Source organism: Heliangelus exortis, chromosome 2 (assembly GCF_036169615.1).
Source record: "Heliangelus exortis chromosome 2, bHelExo1.hap1, whole genome shotgun sequence".
Classification (NCBI taxonomy): domain Eukaryota; kingdom Metazoa; phylum Chordata; class Aves; order Apodiformes; family Trochilidae; genus Heliangelus; species Heliangelus exortis.
The window spans coordinates 35,221,601-35,241,558 of NC_092423.1; the positions used below are offsets into that span (position 1 = coordinate 35,221,601).

At 35.2% G+C, this 19,958-nt stretch overlaps 1 protein-coding gene across 3 annotated transcripts in view; it reads left to right on the plus strand.

Moving 5' to 3' along the window:
* ZNF385D (zinc finger protein 385D) overlaps positions 1-19,958 on the plus strand; it is a 397,048-nt gene that overhangs the window by 302,983 nt on the left and 74,107 nt on the right. For all 3 annotated transcript variants that reach the window (XM_071735522.1, XM_071735523.1, XM_071735524.1), the window contains one exon: positions 2,326-2,436. In XM_071735522.1, coding sequence (XP_071591623.1) covers positions 2,326-2,436 — 111 coding nt within the window. The remainder of the gene's footprint in view (positions 1-2,325; positions 2,437-19,958) is intronic.

Here is a 19,958-nt window from a genome sequence, read left to right on the forward strand (position 1 = left end):
TTTATTAAAGTTTATCATCGTAACTCTTTTTTTGAAAGCAAGTGCTATTTATGTAAGTTGAAATACAATTTTTATGTATAATTAGTGATATCTAGCTAACCTAGAAGTCCTTAGAGATTCTCTTAAATATCTCACCACTTGCTGATTATCTCAGACACATGATATTATTTCCCTCTTTATACTTGCCTGCAATTCTTGCTCTCTGTCTTCTGGCAATCAGCTCCCTCTCCTTGTTCCTCTGACTTCCAGCAGGGCTTCTCTCTGTCTTCCAGTGTCTGTGAGATCTGAGTGCTTGTCACAATGCACCTAGGTGTCCTATTACCTCTCTCAGATTTCCTGCATAAAACTTCTGGAGGCTTACCTGGTGCTTTTGGATATTTATTTGAAATGTATGTACCGGTGGTGTTCCCAAAATGTAATGTCCGGGAAAAAATAATCATGTGAAATACCACTCAAAAATTCTGCCCCAACTTCATTAGAATGTGGGGGTCAGTTTTGAAATTTAATTCTGCTTTGCAGTACCTAAGAGCAACTGTCAGAAAAGGGATTCTTGCTTAGAAGCATCTCTTCTTAATGATCTTGGAGACTGTCCAGATCACTTCGTCATTGAGACCCACAAACACAAATAATCCCGTTTATAACGAGACCATGCATCTGTATACCTAGAAGTCTAAATCTTTAGAAAGAGAACTGCAGATAGATTTATCTGTAAGCAGATAAACAAGTGAAAATATTTGAAGCTATTAGGAAAGAAACTCCACATTTTTCCATGAGGCAAAGTAAACCAACAATTCTACACATTCATTATTTTCCTTACACAGCATGAAAGTCTTACACAGCATGCTGGAGTGTTTCAGAGCCTGATATACTCTGACCTTGGCCATCATTGTTATTTTGGGGTTACGTTACAGTGGCATCCCTACTTTCTAGGTGGAATTGATATTCTTTTGTGCTGGTTGTTGGACAAATGTGTGAGGCATTTCATTTTAACACCAAATTGAGGAGGGTATTCACACTGAGCATTTCTTCCAAACCTTTCTATAAAGCTCTGCCATTTTCCATGTTGCTGTTTTTTGTTTTTAATCAATCCAAATTTCTTTGCAACTGGCATTAGTTTAATGACCTGTTTCATATCTGACACTGAACAGCTGTCAAGTGATACAAAATTTCTGTAGTGATCTGTTCTGGAGTCACTGCAATAGAGGCCATGACTGTCTACTGTTACAGATTCCATGAATAATTGATTACTCTAAGGAAAAGCTCCAATTCTTTATTTTTCAAATAACCCTTTGCTAACAGGCTGGAAAAAAGTGAATAATGGGGACATGAGGACAGAAAAAGATGTTTCTTCCCAAGGCACATACAAATTATGCTGTTTTATACTGGTTATCATCAGACTAAGAAAATTAGTTGCATTTGCATCACCAAAATCTCTGAATTTTTAACAATACAGTTTAAAGATAAAAACTTCCAGTGGCTTTACTAAGTTGCTGTAAAATTATTATTAATAACCATCAAATCCTTGTGAAAAAGAAATACAAATAATTTTGACCAATTAATTTGGGGAAGTTGATTTTTAATCTTCCAAATTAGTCTCTTGTATAGCTTTTGTGAAATTGTCTTCCAAAATGATGCATTTTTTTTGTGGGACTCTTTGTTGCAAACACTATCAGATCAGTGTTCTGATAGAGGTCAGTTCAGGACAGCATTTTTCATAAAAGTTTAAATTTATCCTTAAAGGAGGGTTTCTTCAAAATATTTTCTTCTAAATGGCTGTGAACATAACCTTTGGATTATTTGGGGTTTTCATGGGTTATGTAGAAGTTGTTTTATGAAAAAGATAAATTTACTGGTTCCCGGGAAATAAGTTTTTTTTCCTAACACTGAGATACTGTGTGCTTTTTTTATATACTATTTCCTTTGATCCTTTGCTTAGTAATTTTATTTAAATTATTCTTGTTTCATTTACTGAGCTAGCTTTTCTATGATATAAGAAACATAAACTGGTATTTTGATAGGTAAACTTGTTCAACATTTACAGCTTCCAGTTTTTTTCAGTAAAAGATTGGTGCATATAGAATTGAACTAAGGATAAGTATTTCAAGATAACTAATGACTCCTTTTGTTCCTTTCTGCCTTTCATCTTTACAAAACTGCATGAAGAATAAATGTTCATTTTCAAAGAAAATGAGTAGTTTTCTGTATTGTGGGGTATGGTATAGCAGAGATAGCAGATATAGCAGAATCTGCTTTGAGAATATAGATAACATAGCATACAGTGGAACAGCAAAAGCTTTTATTTTTCTTTTTTTTCTCTCTTTACAGATGGACCCAATTCAAAAAGCTGTAATAAATCATACATTTGGGGTTCCTCTTCCTCATCGAAGAAAGCAAATCATATCATGCAACATTTGCCAGCTGAGATTTAATTCTGATGTAAGTTGATCATTTTGTATAAGATTAGAAATATGTACTTATCTTCTAGGATGCGCCATAATTTGCATAAATTGAATCTAAATGAAACGTTGTGATTTCAGTTTGTGGCTCAGGAGATGAAAGGCTGTAGGATGCTTCAAATAAACACAATTATTTGGTAGTGTTTATACACCCGGCCAGATTTTCCCTGCGGATATATTCCTGCAAGCTCATCAGCTTCAGTTGCACTACACGTAGTGTAAATAGGAAAATGAATTGATCCATTACTGCTAATAAGGCTGAAATATATTTGCTGGATCCTAATTCTTCTACCAGTCCTGGCTATCTTTGCCTTCTTTTTCAGGCTATAAATGTTAGAAGTTATTCAGATATACTTATAGTCCTTGTGAATCTACGTTGTTTTTTCTATACTTAAACAAATATCTCTGTCAAGCCAGAATTGTAATTTTAATGTACTTGCCAGCAAAAGCTTTAAAAAAAAAAAAAAAAATTACCCAAAGAAGCTGTGGTGCTCCTTGCCAAGGGGTACCTGCTCTGTCACAGAAAGGCCTCTTAGAATTTAACTCCTATGTTTTCTTCTCCAGGATCACTCCATGTGCAGACAAAACCTGACATAGTAAATTATGTTTTCCTCTGCCATTCCAGTCTCACCAGGATGTTTCTTGACAGGCACACTGCTAGTGGACTTCCCTTCTCCTACCAAATGTCTTTCTAATTTACACAGGGAAGTTATTTCTGTCAGAATAGAAATGTTTGAATTTAGAATGAGATTTTACCCAAAAGCATCCACAAGGTTCCTTTCTCATGCTAGTTCTATGAAGAAATTAAATTATTCCTGTATGCTTCTGTTTCTTTGTAGGAAACTATTTTTGTACTGTCTGTAACTATTTATAGTTTACCAAAGCCATGAACTTGTCAAAAAACTTGAATTTCACCTTTCACCTCCTAGGCATGAAAATATTACAGTTTTTTTCATTCTTCTGAGCTATTTATTTCTTAGGAATAATTTTAGTATGATCTCAGTCACAATTTCTAGACAAGTCAGCATCAAGTACTTATTTCACTGATGACTCCAGGTTTTTTCATTCACAGACTTAATGGACACCTTTCTCTTAATATTTTGAAATTATTCCCAAACAGTGGTGCAAGGACAGGAATTACATTCTCTGGAGCTATCATGTCCCTCACAGATAAAAACAAAAGAGTCAAATTAAGCTCTTCCATTTAGAAGCCAAATGCTAGAATTAGGACTGTGAATACTGAACCATTCATGGGGAAGGGACAATGGAGACTTCTGGGCCACATTGGTTCCCAACTCATTGAGCAGCCTAGCTCATCATTCATAATTTTCAGCTTTGCCTTAGGAAAAAATGTCCCATGGAACCATATGTAGTATCTAGATGCAAGAGACAACAAACATCTCAGTGTTACATACCAAAATGAAACATCTCCTTTCAAAGAGTACAAACCTTTTGTTAGTCTGCAAAAAGATCCAGACGAGACAGAGGGTGAACCCATCATTAAAATGGCTTAGTCATTAGCAGACTCTAGACTCTCATACATGAAGTGGAAAATTTTCCAGCTGACAAGAGCTAGCCATTTTCTCAAATGTATGAAATAAAAAAATCTTCTACACAGAAGCAAACAAGATGTCAGTGGACACTAATACTTCTTAGAGGACTTTTTCTGCTGTTTTTAGAAAGGATCCCAAGGAATAGAGAGGAGGAAGAATAGAGAGTCACCTACAGTGCCCCAAAAAAATGTCTTCAGAAGAAATCTATTCACATAGACTGTTCAAAGCAGATATTTAGTTGTCCCTTCACACCTTCAGATGATAGAGGCTTGAACCCCAATTTGCCAACACTGTTCAGTAGAAGTTTTTTGTAATGCTCCCATTTTGCCAAGTAGATCAATACACCATTTATGGAATGGAGAGACCTTCTTGCTGAGTATCTTTCATTTTCCACTTTTAATATTCACCTGATTTTTAAAGATATCCAGGTGTTTCTGATTAATGGAGAGTTTATGATCCAAAACCTGCCCATTGATTAACCTGGGATGATATTTCTAGCCCTATTCCCTACCACACAGTAGAGATTTATGGATATCTTTATGATGGTCTCTTCTCATTCCAGGGCATATAGTTATTGCTGAGAATCACAAAGTGCTCTATTGAGGCTTCTCAAGATATAATAAGTACTCAAGAATTCCACTGTAGTTTAAAAATGTTTTTTCTGTAATGTGAGGGGAATAGGAAGCAGTATTTTCCTCCATTGTTTGAGTTATTCAAAATATCCACCAGTTTTGGGAGAAAAAATGTACTAAACTAAAATTTCAATGGTGACACTTAAAGGAAAGATTGCTTTGAAGAAAAAGAGCTATTAGCTATAATTTTTTTATTACTATATGAATGGCATGTGCACACACTGTAAGTTTTTCTCTTATTATTATGAAATAGCTTTCATTTACTGAATATTCCTATCTTTCATTTTCATCATGTTTTGATGAACATAATTTAAAACCATAACAATAATAAATAGCTTTTCTGTTCAGAAACTTAGGGCTTTGTGGCAGCTCTACCAATATGTCTTTATTTTTAGATGCTGGAGATAGGATTCATCACAGTGAAATGAATAGAAATTCTATTTACCTACTGCAAAACAGTATTATGAAAATGTTTACAATAAAAAATGGTCTTTGAGATTTTCCATTTTTGCAGAGAATACAGTTTTCTCCCCTTTCATTCAGATTTCTTTCAGAGCAGAAGAGCTTTTTTTTTTTTTTTCTGGTTAGATGGTATCAAAATTACATTTCAAAGAAAAATGAGAAAAGGAGTCTAAAATCATGGCTTCTTCCTAGAGGAGTTATCTATAAATCTTCATGACACCTGTGTGTTCAGTATTTCTTTTAAAAATAAATCTTTTCATACGCGGGAAGGGAGGAATGAGCAAGTTACCAAAGCCTCTCCAAGCTGAGAAAAACATATTAGAACAGCAGAGGTAGGTTATGTGGGGTACATTTCAACCAATGAACATTTTTCGGAGTGTGTGTTTTTGTTTGGTTTTGGGTTGTTTGGGGCTTTTTTTGTGTTGAGGTGGACCTGTGTATAACATTTCCATTCACATTGTGCAGCTAATACATGGCAACACACTTCAGTATATGTGCAGCTACAGGTGTGTGAGTTGCCATTTAGATTTCGACAGCTGCAGAGAGCTATTGCACCACTCCTGAAGAACTGTAAACATATGCTCTGTAGTAAACATTAAACATCTGCTGAAAACAAGATGCAAGGTGAAGTCTAGCTGGATTAAATAGGACAGCTCATGTGACTGCAGGTAGTTGTAGGAGGAAATTTTTTGCTAAGATGAGCTCTCACGTAAAAAAAAAACAACAAAAATATGGCAAACAAATAGAAAACCCCACAAACTCCAAAACCCACAGAAAAATCCTAAGCAACCCTGTGGCTTGGAAGAAAAGATTACTTTTTTGCTAATGTTTGATATTCTTTTGCCTACGTTTCTCATTTCATCATTTCATCAAGGTAGAGGCAGTACCTAAAACAAAGTCAGTTCTTACAAAGGGATTCTTTTTCTCCTTACTCTTATTTGATGCAGATAGTTGAGTGATAATGCAGCTTGCCTTTATAGGAAGGTTGGGTAGCATTTTTATGTCCTCACAGGACATTATGATGCACTGTAAAAATATTTCCATGTATGTAAGCCAGAAATTGTTTGGCCTAAATAGCAACTGTAGTAACATTCTCCTGAAAATCATGAGCTGAATGCTCATCATGGAATCCCTATTTATTGGGGTTTTACCTTGTTTTTTTCCATCACTGTAAAGCAAAGTTTCCAGTGAGCTATATTTAGTTCAACTCTATGAAGTTGTCTGGATTCAGAAAGTTCTGTTTCTGGTAAAAATAGTCAAGTTTTTTGGAGGATAAGGTTGAAATATACCTCCACAGTATTTTACTGTGGTAGTATAAAGTACTAACTTGCATGGGGAAAGAAGCAGGACCAGAGGACTTATATCCTCCTTAGGTTTGTGCTTGGTATCTAGATCAAATGATTAAAATATCAATTTGTAAGCACCTAGGGGATAATAAGGTGAAAAGGAACAGCCAACATGAATTTATCAAGAACAAATCACGTCAAACCAATCTAATTTTCTCCTTTGACAGGGTAATTGGTCTAATGGTTAACAGGAAATAAATAGATGTGGTGTATTTTGTCTTCAATAAGGGTTGATACAGTCCTATGTGACAGTCTTGAAAAGTAAGTAGGGGAATACGGTCCAGGTGAAATTGACAAAAGTTGGTTGTTCAACAAACAACCTGTCAAAACAGGTTGTTTCCTGTCAAAACAAACCATCACTAAAAGTCAGGAGTTGCAGGAGTCTGTTATTCTAAATTTTCATTAGGAATGCACCTGGCAAAATGCAGAATACTTGTACCAAATTTTTGGGTAAGGAGGAGGAGGATGGAGGCTGGGAGCCACTTGATGGAAGGTGGCAAGCTCAGGATTGCAGTCCAAAAGTATTTTCAACAGCTGGAAAAAACAATTGGGAATCCCAGCAAGTACAATAAATAAATCAGAATCTATTGTGCTTAGACTGGAAAAATTAAAGACACAAACTGTGAAATGAGAAATGTCTGGCTTAATGGTCAGAAGTGAGTTATAGTACATCACAGTCCCAATTACTGATGGGGAAATAAATAAAACCACCCAACTAATGCTACGATATTTCTTCTCCCCCTCCTCAAGAATGTCCCTCTGTTTTCAAAGACAGAGGAACTTTCAAAAGCTGGCCCATTAAGAACCAGGAAAGGCTGGTTCACTTAACTCCTTGAAGTTAATTAGAATTTCACTGTTCTGATTTAAAGTTTTTATTTTTCAGAGTTATGTTTAAATGATATTTGAAGCCACGTGTTCTATTTGTCTCAGTCCTGCTCTGTGTGTGGCTATAACCACAGGTTCCTATAATTTGCATGTTTTGTTGTGCCTCCAAAATATGGGTTAGATTTAGATTTCCAATTATCATTTAGATTGAGAACCCTGCTTTGGTATAAAACCAACAACTTGAATTGTAATGCCCAGCTTTCTCAATCAAAGTAACTTGTTGCAGGTATTGCTAAGCATCAAGCACATTTATCTATTATCTCAGAACAATTTTATTTCTGGTCTTTCAAAATGAATGTATCTGCATTCTGTGAAGTCATCAGCCTGATTAAGGAGATTCTTTTGTGCAAACACAGGTGCTCAGCATCCTCTTAAAGTTAATATTACAGTGAGGGTATAGTATCAATTACAACACTTGTACCTTACCAAGAATAAAACTTCATCCATAATTAACTTATTTTTAAATATCTATAAGATTATTTCTATCTATGTAATTTTAAAAGGTGTGTAATTACACATCTCTGTTTATGATACTTCTTTGTAATAATGCACCATCTTTCCTGTACTGTGGAGTTCAGTGTAAGGAGAAATAAATGCTGATTTCAGTTGTGAAATTACACATGCCATTTATTTTAGGCCAGAGTGTGAGTCAGAATGGAAATATACTCATAGGTTGACAGTTTTCCAGAGATACTGGTTTATAGTATTCACTATAAAAAGCAGCAATCAATCACAGGAAATTATTAGTGAAGATATTTATTAGTGGGATACATGGCATTTGTATCAACGTGCTATGGAAACCTTAAAGAATTGCTAAAAAATAATTCAAAATACATGGGTTTTTTTGCATTTTAAAAGTCTAATCCAACAGCACAGAATATTTTGCACTTATATTGCATAGATGACAATTTTTAAAAACAGCCTAGTATTTCTTGCCCAGTTGAATATTCAGTGGAGTCTGATTTTATAGGCTTAGCCTGCAGCATTACCTTGTCTTTCCTAGGCCACAGTTTTAAGGGCTGCAATATGAACTGCAGTCAGGTCCTGTGTGGGTCTTGTCTTTCCTACACTAGAGAATTCAAACATGGGGCTTTGACTGTGTGTTGTATTTTGAAAGAAAATATTTGTTTTATATTTCAGTTATCTCTTCTGTTAGATGGTGTTGCATTCTGAGATTGTTATGAGTAGACTTTTTTCATGTAGGAGATGAGTAACTTAATTTATAAATTACAAAGTCTAAACTAGTCTGTTTAACAATGGTCAAAATTTCCCACAGAACCTGTAGTGTCTCACTACAGTTCTATAGAGTTAACAGAAAGTATAAATTACTTCCTTTTGTTCTATAAAGTATTTTTTCTGTAATTTTCACCTTCTATACAGTACTTTTATGTACCTGTACAACCTAGAAGCAGAAATTATTCACATCTGACACAGCATCTTCCTGTTTAGCTTCTGAGTACCTTGACAGATAAGGATGTGGATAATCCTTTGCCTTTTCAACAATGCCTACAAACCAAACATTTTGGGTGATCTCCAGTAACTGTTCTAAGTGGCCTCTCTGGTCTGCCAGCTCTGGAGTTCTCTTCAGTAGTTCACTAGTCATTCTACCTTTTTCCTCTCTTGTACTGAAAGTAATTTATTCCCTCTAGAAAACATGTACTCTTGCAGAACATGGACCAACCCAGGGGCATCAGGCTCACAGAGGCATTGCCTGAGAACAAGGCAGTAGGAAAAAAAGGAAAGTTTTAAGTTATTGATCTTTGAGAAAACAAATGTCACCTTAATGTCAGCTGGTTACCCAGTCTGTTGCTGGTGGTGAGAGATGGAGTGCCTTGGTGTCCACTGTATTCATACTACAAGACTTACCCTTTCCTCCCAAAATTCAGTCATCAGCCACATTCAGCAGTGGTAGCTGAAGAGAGAAAGTCTAAATAAAGCATTGGAACAGGCTGCTCAGGGAAGGAATTGAGTCACCATCCCTAGAGGTATTTAAAAGATCTGTAGACCTGGCACTTGGGGACATGGTTTAGAGGTGAACTTCATAGTGCAAGGTTAATGGTTGGATTCAATGATCTCAAGGGTCCTTTCCAATCTAAATAATTCTATTCTATAAATCTAGTAAAAAGCAAAGTCTAATGTTTCCAGCTTCCAATATCTACATCAAACTAATATCAGTTTATTATTATTAATCAGTTTATTATTATTACTTTTAGTTTATCGGCAGCTGTTCCTGTGTTATATCGTAAACATTTTGTAAAACTTAGACTTTTTTTTTTACACATCTGTCAACTCTTGCTTCCTACTTCTGCTCATCTTGACAGGTCACTTCATTTTCAAAGCAACCTTGTAGGTGAACCAAGTCAATTCTTCTGAAAGTTGACATCTGTTGATTATTTGAATTTCCTAGAAATTATCTGAAAATAAGTAATGGCTTTCTCTGATAGTCGTGTTTCTAGTGTGCAAAAGATTACTGGCTAGTATTCTAACTATGGAACATGGAGATAAATTGGTTTAGAATGTTTCTGTTTCTGATATTTAAATGAATGGTTGCAGTATTTGCCCTATTGGGACCAACTTTAACTTCTGCTTGGGCATAGATGATCTCAGAATTGCAAAGAGCAGGAGAAAGAATTCATACTACAGAAGTGATAATATTTAGCAAGGCAGAAAATCTGAAAACAAAGTAGCCTTCCTCCTGTATTTGAAAACATTTATGCTTGTTACTGTTAGAAGTATTCCTTCTCGCAGAAATTTATATTCTGAGGAATTTATATTCTAATTACTCAATTAGAATATAAGAATGTACCAAAACACATGGTACTCAGAGGCAGGAAAGAAGTTGTAAATGGTCTGTTAGGTCTTAGATTTTCCAAGATCTGCTTTCAGTGTCAGGAGAGTGCTTAATTTAGATTATCTGTCACTCACTAAGATAACTTCCAGGCTAATTATGTATGTGTTTATTTCCAGTGGTTCTAATGAATTGGTTCCTGATGCTACATTATTTGGGTATAATAGTGTCAGAAAGATTTCATGCCTGGTGGAGGGTGGCAGAAAATGAGAATGAAATTCAAACTCTAAAGTTGGGCAGGTAATGTCTGACTGGAGTTTCTTTGAAGTCTTTGGCTGGAATCAAGAGAATGAAGTTAATGCTTGGTATTTTTGAACTTTATATTCAAAATTACCATTTTATACATGAGAGACTTGGCATATTAGACAGTATAAAAGGCATGGTCAGTATAAAAGGGAGGAAAAGAAGGGCACAGTAGACAGTATAAAAGGCATGGTCAGTATAAAAGGGAGGAAAATTCAAATTTCTGATGCTTTATTTAGGGAAAAGACTGCAACTTCAACTGCAAGGAGAGAAACCTCTGCTTTAGCACTTTTTGCCATACACTTCTGTGTTTTTGAGGCATTTTTTCCTGTCTAATTCTTCAGTTAATATGGCAGGTAAATTAGTCAACTCTATTAAATAACTAAAATTTATGAACTGTGATGGGGACTTTTTGCAGAAATCACTATCCATAAGTGAATCTTCACCTAAAAAGAAAGAAAAATTTTAAATTCTTTGCTGTGCAATCTTAATCTAACCTTGTTTTTGTGGTTGTAACTTATTCATTATAGATTTGTTTTTAAAAATAAGAATTTACATAGTACAGAATGTGAGATTCTTATTAATGATAGGTGCAGATAACAAATTTCACCATAAAAATGGCAAAATATTGTCTGCTTTCAGTCACCAATCAGTGGCTAATCTGGCTCCCTTTCTTAGGTACATATAAGGACATAAAGAAGAACTGGCAGAAAAGGAACAGGCATAGCTTTATGTCATAGTCTGTTCCAAAGAGAGAGCAGCCAGTGAAGAAAATGTCCAGTTTTGTGTCATGTAGAAAGCTCTCCACCAAAATGAGTTAAACTATGCAAACTATATTTTTTCTAAATAAACAAGAAAAGAAAATTATCTTAATTTCCTCTAATAATGCATCAAAAGCAAAGTTGCTGTTTTACTTAGCTTTCTATGATTATACTCTTTTTCAACAGCCATGAAATCTTTTCAAATAATCTTACACTAACTTTGCACATTTATTTTTATTTTTCTCTCTTTATGGTCAGCAAAATTTCACTGCCTGCAGTGTTATATTCTTTTTCACTGTATCTGTGGAGTTATCTCTTGTAGAAAATATTTCCTTTTGTGAGAGTTACTATTAAACATTACTGCTCCTGATGTAAACAATTCCACTTGAGAACATCCAGACCTGACTTTTTCATCTCCTTGATTCTTTTATCACTCCTCACATCTTTTAGAGTCTCTGGAGATATTTCTGTTCCATGTACTTACATCCCAGCTGAAGGCTGGAAGTCTGATCATCTGAAGGAGTGGAAGTGCAACCCAGTACCTGCTTTTAAAAGCTTTATATTGGAACAAAAAAGCACATATTTGGGTTATACCTTTGATCATGTATTGCCCCCACTTATACATTTTTTTCTTTTTTTTTTTTTTTTGTTAGTCTCAATTGAAAATGAAGTCTTTAAAGGTTTAAAATTGCCAAAGGGGACTGACATTTTTTCAGGAAAGAAGCCAATATGGCACTTATACCTCACTCTCCCATGCCCTTTAAAACCTTGATTATGAATTCAAAGCATGTATTAAAACTGAAGCCAGGTGCTACTGGTAGAACAGAGGAGTACTTCCTTATATACAGTTCTGTGATGAGTTGATCTCAAACTGTGACTTTAAAAATCCAAGTTTTTATTCTGTTTGGAGTTTATATAGGTCTCGTATTGTGGTGGAATTACTGTAGATACAGATGCATACTTAATGTACTGAATTCATTTGTGTTAGCTCGTTTTCATTGGATATAAATGTTTCTTTTTATTCTTGAGATAGGAGATTTTAGAAGGTAGTCTCTGAACAGGTTTTCTCCTTCCCCCAGCATAGCCTATTTTCTCTGCATCAGTGGACTTGTCATGATAATCAACTTTTTTGTCCCAACCATCAATCACTCCTGATTACAGATGGGGAGAAGTTCTGTGCTGTTGATCAGCCCATCAGTGCACATAATGCTACACCTGGTGACAAGTGAAAATCATCCCTCAGTGGGAGAATCGTTTGCCTTCAAGCCTTTTGTCTGAAGTATTTGAATTTACATTTAGAGTCTTGTTGCAATTGTCAGCACTTGCTTTGATTTTATTTCTTTGACAAAAATAGTAAGTTCAGTTGCTCTTTCCCTACACGATTAGAAGAAGAATGCTTTTCTGTTTCAAATAACATCTTGTGCTGGAATTTTTTCACCTCCTTGTACAAATATTGTAGTAATTATCATAGATAAATTAAAAATTAGATGGTTATGTGCTACTTCACTAGGAAGAACCTAGTAAATACTACCCCAGAATTTTTGCAAAAGGGATTTTGCTACCTTTTAATGAGATACTTGTCTAGGGTGATATTTATCTTTTGTATTCCATTTATATGAAGTGGCTGTGTAGCAAACATCATAGCAATGAAATAATTCAAAATTGATGACATCTTTCCTTTCTTTAGAGGAAATACGGTTTCTATTGGGATCATTACTGAATAACATGCTTCTCAAAACAGAGGCATTTAATGTATTTAAAGCTAAGCATTTTTCCTTCCTTGTAATAAAGGTATTTTTCAGGTCTCACAAGAATGATGAAACTTCAGCTTGAGCAAATATTTTATATTTTGCTAATAACTGAAATAAGATAGAATGCCTAGATGTAGTTAGATTGTGCCAGGTGGTTTTTTTTTCCCTTTTACAGTCACATTTCTATTCTTGGTATCTTTTTAAATTATCATTTTTACAAGTTTATCCTTTCACAATATCAGAAAAATCACATCAAATAAGAAGAAAATAAACCTGATTCTTTAAGAGCTACAGGATAAAGTGTAAATGAATAAGAAAGTAGAATGTGAGAATATGGAGTAATAAAGATTTTATTAGCAATCATGTTTGTACATAAAAGGTTTAATTAGCAGTAGCTCATTTCCCTATTCCTGCTGGCCATTTTCAGGACAGTGATATATTGCTTTTTTGCAGTGAGCCATGCCACCAAATAGAAGGTGTTATGTTTTCATTAGATGCAGACACTTCAGCTTTATTATCTCTCACCTCAATCTACAGAGCAATACAAAACATGTCCAAATGTCATAATTTAATAGGCCAACGATATATACAGTAATTTAAAAGCAGTGGGATATTTGCTCAGATGTTTTGTTTTGTTTTTTTCTCAAAAACACTAAATTGCAAATCAAATAATCTCTCAAACAGATTCACTCCTTATGTTCTGTCTGCTTGAATATCCTGTTTGCCAAATACAGATTTTCATCCTTTCTATAGAAATTGATCTTCCAAAGTGACAACCTGTTTATTTTATGGTTTAGTAATTAATGTGAGTGTCCTGCATTATTTTTGTTTTACAGAGTACAGCAATCTGTATTTATTTTCCAAAGACTCTCACCTCATTATTGTAATGACATGCTAGAAAATTTCCCTTTGTCATTAAAGAGAGATATTTGATGGTTCTTCACTAATTAAATTCTAGTCAAATAAGGTAACGGTCACTGGTGTTCAATTTATTCCCAGATATGATTTTCATATCAGAATCTTAAGGTAGTGAGAAACAGTTGTAATAAATTCAATTTCTAAGGTAAACTCCTTCTTAGAAGCAGCGAAAAGTGAGTAACACTGTCTGAAGATGTAAGAAAACATGGAATATATGGAATTAATTAGCAACTTAGTGGAGGAATGAAGCATTTAATGGTATTTATTCTGTACCATTCCCAATGACTAAGATATTTTTTTTTTCTAAAATTATTGCATGTGACATATATCTCTCTAGTGTCTGAAAAGGTTATAAGGATGGAATTCTTCACGTAAGAGCTAAGAAAATATACATCAAGTAGGTTTAGTATGGAAAAAAAAATAAGAAAATGCAGTAAAAATGGTGCAGCACTATTTTGGCTGTTTAGTTTCTTGAGTGTGAGCCCCATGTCTTGATTAATGTGGCAGGCCCTTACTAGCAAAGCAAGCCAACAGGATATGAGATGCAGAGAAAAGCATGAAATCTTTGCAAGCTTATTAGCAAATAAGGAGAGAATGGGCATTCGGAGGAGAAAACTGCAGGTGTAATGACCTTCAGCACCAGGTATCACAAGGAATGGAGACTGCAGCAAGAAAGAAAAGATTCTGGTACAGACTCCTGACTGATATAGATTGGGCTCTATTAATGATCACCACTTAGTCTCTTTTAGGGTTGATTGTATTTGCCCAAGCAATTCAGCAAAATTCAGCAGCTAAGACACGTTTCAACCTGAGGCACAAGTTCTGTTATCCTTCCAAGAAGGACCTGCTTTGTTTTATGCATCTTCTGCACTAACAGAATGAATTGCAAAGGAAGACAAATTCTTTATGGAGGGAAGATGTACATTTCACACTTGAGTGAAGTTTGTTACAACATTGTCTAAGATAATAAGATCAGAAAAAATGGTTTTTTGGACTCATATCATGAGAGAAAAACAATGCAGAATTTTCATTGATGTGTGTGACTGGGTCTGCTGCTCAGAGGTAGAAAAGAAGCTTGACTTCTGTGGATGGGAAGCTGAACTTCGTGTGAATTTAGCAGGGTCTGCACAGCCTTTGAATTGCCAGCACTTTCAGCCTGAGGTTCAAAAGAAAAATTCTTCATTGAGAAGGATCTTGCTTAAACTATGGCAGTAAATTCTGAATAAGTTTATTTTCTCTCCAGAACCCCATAGCAAATGAGTAAAATTAATCAAGGGCAAAATGATTTTTCAGGAGGTAGAAAACGTACGTGTTTGTTCTGATGACTCTTCTTAACTGACTGTTCTATAACTTGAACCATTTTTTGAGGTTGAATATTCAGCTGTGGCTGTGATGGCTGTTAAGTTGCAGACGTCAATCCACGCTACCTCAGTCAGAACCAAAGGCAAAGTCCCAAGACAAAATGGGGTCAGCACTTTTCTCGTGTTTCTTGCCGAGTGTCCATTGGTATGGATAAACAACCACTAGACACACAATACACTGGATTTAATTTCTCAGGAAACATTTTATTGGTGCGGTCTGAATTATTCTACAGTTATTATTTTTAAAATAGTGGAGGTGCTGTTTAACTGGTAATTTACTTAGAACTTGGAGAGAAAATACAGTATGGCTCATTTATACAAGGAGCCTACAGCTTAATATGTGTACTTAAATATGTGTACTTAATATGTGTAAGATGAGATCTTTTCTCTAGAGGACTTATTTTCTAATAAATCAGAAATGAAACAAGAATATAAGGTAGGCATAGCAGCAGGGAACTGGCAAATGAATTAACAGAAAAATACTTTCTGAAACCCATTTTTAAGTTTTCTTGAAAGAAAGAGGATTTGACAACCAGTAGGAATATGATTCAACTTATTAGATAACATTTTAGAACAGTGGAAGTCAAGCTTGTAGAAGTTACTGAGTGCAAATCAGAATAAATGTATTTTCACGATTTGTAGCTTATGGAATAAATGGTTTGAGTAGATGTCTTGTTCTAAGGCATGCAAGAAGGTGAAGGAGCTATGTAGGAGAAGAGACAAATAAGCAATGTTGAATAACAGGTGTGGTGGTGCCGAGTGGAACATCAGTTATATGGAAAGAAAGAAGAGTCTGAATCTGGCGTAGTTCATGATTAACATTTGGGATATAGTGACAGAAAAGAGGTGATTTGAGAAACAGAAAAGTTCAGGTCTGAGAGTTATCAGTAGGAGAAAAATTAGTCATCCATGAGCTATTCATGCTGAATAATCATAAAAGAGTTGGTCGAAAGCAAAGGAGAAATCTTCCCAAAACGGCTGTGTCCAAATCCAGAGTACAGATAAGCCTGAATCTTGAAACACATTTTGTCTGGCCAGTGCAAGTCTTTTTTCTCAAATGGGAGGAGGATTGTCATCCAGACATTCTCCAGCTGGTGTCACTTAGGATTCAGATCTTCTCTAAAGGGAGCTGCAATTAATTTATTATTTTTATAACATTTATTATTTTAAAAGTTAAGATAGATGAAGTCTATAAATTAGCTCTTTTCTGGTATTTGTGGTAAGGAATAATGACATAACCACTTCTAGAATAGTGTAAATGGGTAGCTTCTTTAAAGCTGGACTTTAAAAATGAACATAAATTTCATATTCTCTCTCTCAGAAAACCTACTTTTATCCAAGAGATGCTGATTTCCACATTACTTGAATAGGAAAATAAAGGCTGAAAATACTTACCTACCTTTGCCCTCAATGTGCTGCCCTCCACCCCTACTAATGTCCTCAAGAAATCAGCCTGGTGATTTATTATGGCTTCTCCTGCCATGAAAAAGCTAACAGAGAAGTAAGTAAGAGAGAGATTCACAGTGAGGAAGTATAGCCTCTTACAGTAATTGTGCTATGAATTTACATTCAAGTCTTGAAATTGTTGTTGCAGTCACAGGAATCTGTGTTTTCTGCAGAGATAGCTCCTTTTTTTCTGTAAAACGAGGTCTCACCAATACTATGTATGCATTTTTAATTGAGCACTTATATTAATAATAAACGTATGGCTTTGAACTGTAGCCAAGATGCCAGAATTTTTCTTGATTGCAGGGTGAACAGCAGTTCATCACATTTCAGTATGCTGTTTATAGAAAGATGAATTGCATTTAGGACAAGGCAGGGGCCTTTAGCTTTTTACTGCAAGCTGTTCCAGTGGGTACAAAGGTGCATTTTCAAACTGACAAGATATGAGTTGGCCCTTAAGGCCCATTTTGGCTGGAGAGAAGTATAATTCTCATAATTCATTTTTATCTGTACTGTAAAAGATAAATCAACGGTGATGATGATGTTATCATTAACATCAACTCGAGTCTTTTTCTGCTATTCTTGCACTCTAAATAATCATGTAGTCAGGAGTACTTATTAAAGCTGACAATTTTGTGTGGCTAGGTCATCCTTAATTTCATTTTGTTTAATGAACAGTAGTGGACTCCACCCCTTTTCTGAGATGTGACTGGTTTAAATGGGGAGGAGAGGGGACTACAGCCACGTGGACCTAAGATACACATCAACAATAAATTCTGTTGCTGGATGCTGTGTTAATAAAAAAATGAAGAGGGTAGGTATAAAACATCAGTGGGGTTTAGACCTACATTCCTCAACCTGCAGAAGTCATAGACTTATATTTGACTGACTAAAAGGCATGTTGCACTCAACTGAATAAATGCTTTGTCTATAGATTCAATCCACTGTTAGCAGACAATTGCTCGTCCTCCTACCACAGCTAGATTAGTAAACCCTCTGGCTTAGCCTAAAAGCTCTCAATTATATTCCTGGCCTGTTGTCTGCCTGAAGGAACCTGTTAGATTAATCTCTGTAAACCTGAAGGTTCTAATACATTGTAAAACTCTCATCTGGAAGTAAATATCTGATTTGTATTTGGAATGTAATGAAATGTATTTTTTTGACAATTGAAAGGCAAAAACAGCAAGGCTGAAACTTAATCTGTAAAGTGAAACTGAAGAAGCACTGGATTAAGGATTAAAGTCTGAGCCCTCAATTACTGGAAAGAATTAGAAATTAAATCTTGTCTGCATTTGGTAGGACTGTGGGTGGTGAGACCAATTGTCCCAGGTTTGGGTTGGATGTCCTATTTCTCTGAAAAGGGCTTAGCAACAGTCCTGCAAGCTGCCAGATGTCACACAATGCACATGACATTCACAAATCTGTCCTAAAGGCCTTTGGGATCTCATGTGGAGAGTGTAACTTCTCGAAGTTCACTGTCATCTGTAGGGCTCAAGATAGTTCATGTAGGAATACCTGCCACTTAAGTTATTTGTAGTGTAAAGTACTGTACTTGGGAGATAAATTGATTTATTCTATTTATTTTTATTACATGTTGGTTGCATTTTTATTATGGGATGGACTTGGATGCAGTTTGACTCCAGGATCAAGCCCAGGAACTTACTTTATAAGGGAAAGGTAGTCACAGCTTCAGTTGAGGCTAAGTTCTAAGCTTCCTGCCTTCTGATGTTTTATTTTATAGATATCATTATGCACTATTTCTTATGTATGCTGTGGCTTTTCATCCATCCATAAACAGATTATTTGCAACCCAGTAAAAAAAGCAGGACAGGGGGTTACATCTCTCTGACAAAAACGTGAGAGTCTTTTTTAGCTTTATAGCTGGATGTCTTCTGGATATATACATCGTGTACTCTTGCTGTAATATAAAATAAACAGGAAAATATTCCTCTGAGGGCCATTCAAGTGGTTGTCTCTAGGAATGTTAGGTAGAAACTCACAAAGTGCAGAGAGACAGATCAAGTAATTTCCATTTGAGTTAAATTGTTCTGGGTGCTTTCAGTTTTCATTTTGTCAATATTTTGCAGTGTGTATAACATACATGTAGCAGTTGAGTGTGAGTGTGCCTGAGTGTTCAGGTCATGCCTGCAAGGTTAAATGAATGTTCTCTTATTAAACTACAGTGCTCCTTAATCACTTCAGGAGCATTCCAGTGTTTGGTGGACATGGATGGAAAGTTACTGACTTAATTGTACTACTTTGCATATATCAGATCTTTGTGAATCTTAATTCTGAGATGTGAGAAGTTTGGAGGTTTTTAATTTTGTTTTCAGCTACCTTTACTTATATTGGAGTTACCATAGATTGATGGGAATCAGTACTGAGCAATAACAAAAGGAATAACAGCATAATAATAAAAAACAATAATTAAAAATAAATATTTTAATAAATATTTTGAATAGGTATGAAGGGATTTGCCTGCTCCAATGAGTTTGGAGTCTCAGCATTAATTTCAGTACATTTTGGGAATTTTGCTCTCTTCCCAAACAAATATAAAATGTGAAATGACTTATGTTTTAAAATCAGAAAGAGGTCTTATGTATGTTTACTTTGACCTTTTTTATGTTAGACGCCGTAAGATTTCATATAGATCTTCCAATTTTGAACCTTATAACCCATCTTGACTAAACAAGATGGGAAATGTAAAAGCCAATGTGACTGAGACACAGAGCTTCTCTTAGGCACTAATTCTCAGCATATAAAATGTCTTGTTGATTTCAGAAAAACTACTCCCCTCCAGTAAGGTTTGTAGAATTGCAACCATTTTCTTGTAGCTTCAGTGACTATCTGGTTAGTCAATAGAAAGAAAAAAAAAAAAAAAAAATTCAGTTTTCAGTGTAACACAAGGTAGAGTAAACAAAGGTTTGCAGAGAGGACTCCAAGTTTAACTGCAGTGTAAAACTGTAGTATCAGAACATTCTTATTAGGTTTTGGATGCCACTTTGTATCCCTAGCCACAGCTTCTTCCCTAGAGCCCAACAGCTTAAAGGAGTTAAAGATACTGACCTGTTGGCTTTGTACTGGATGATATTTTTGCCTGTTCCTTGTTTTAGTAAATAAATCCTATTTTTCAGTCTCTGCAACTTTTAAAGCAACTTAATCTATCCCAAGCATTTATTAGTTTAAGAACAATTGATTTTATAACTAATTTGCATCACACTTAGATCCAGGTGCACCGTGCATATCTAAAGGAGGTTATTCAAAGTACTAAGGCTCTGTCCCTCCAATAGTTGGTA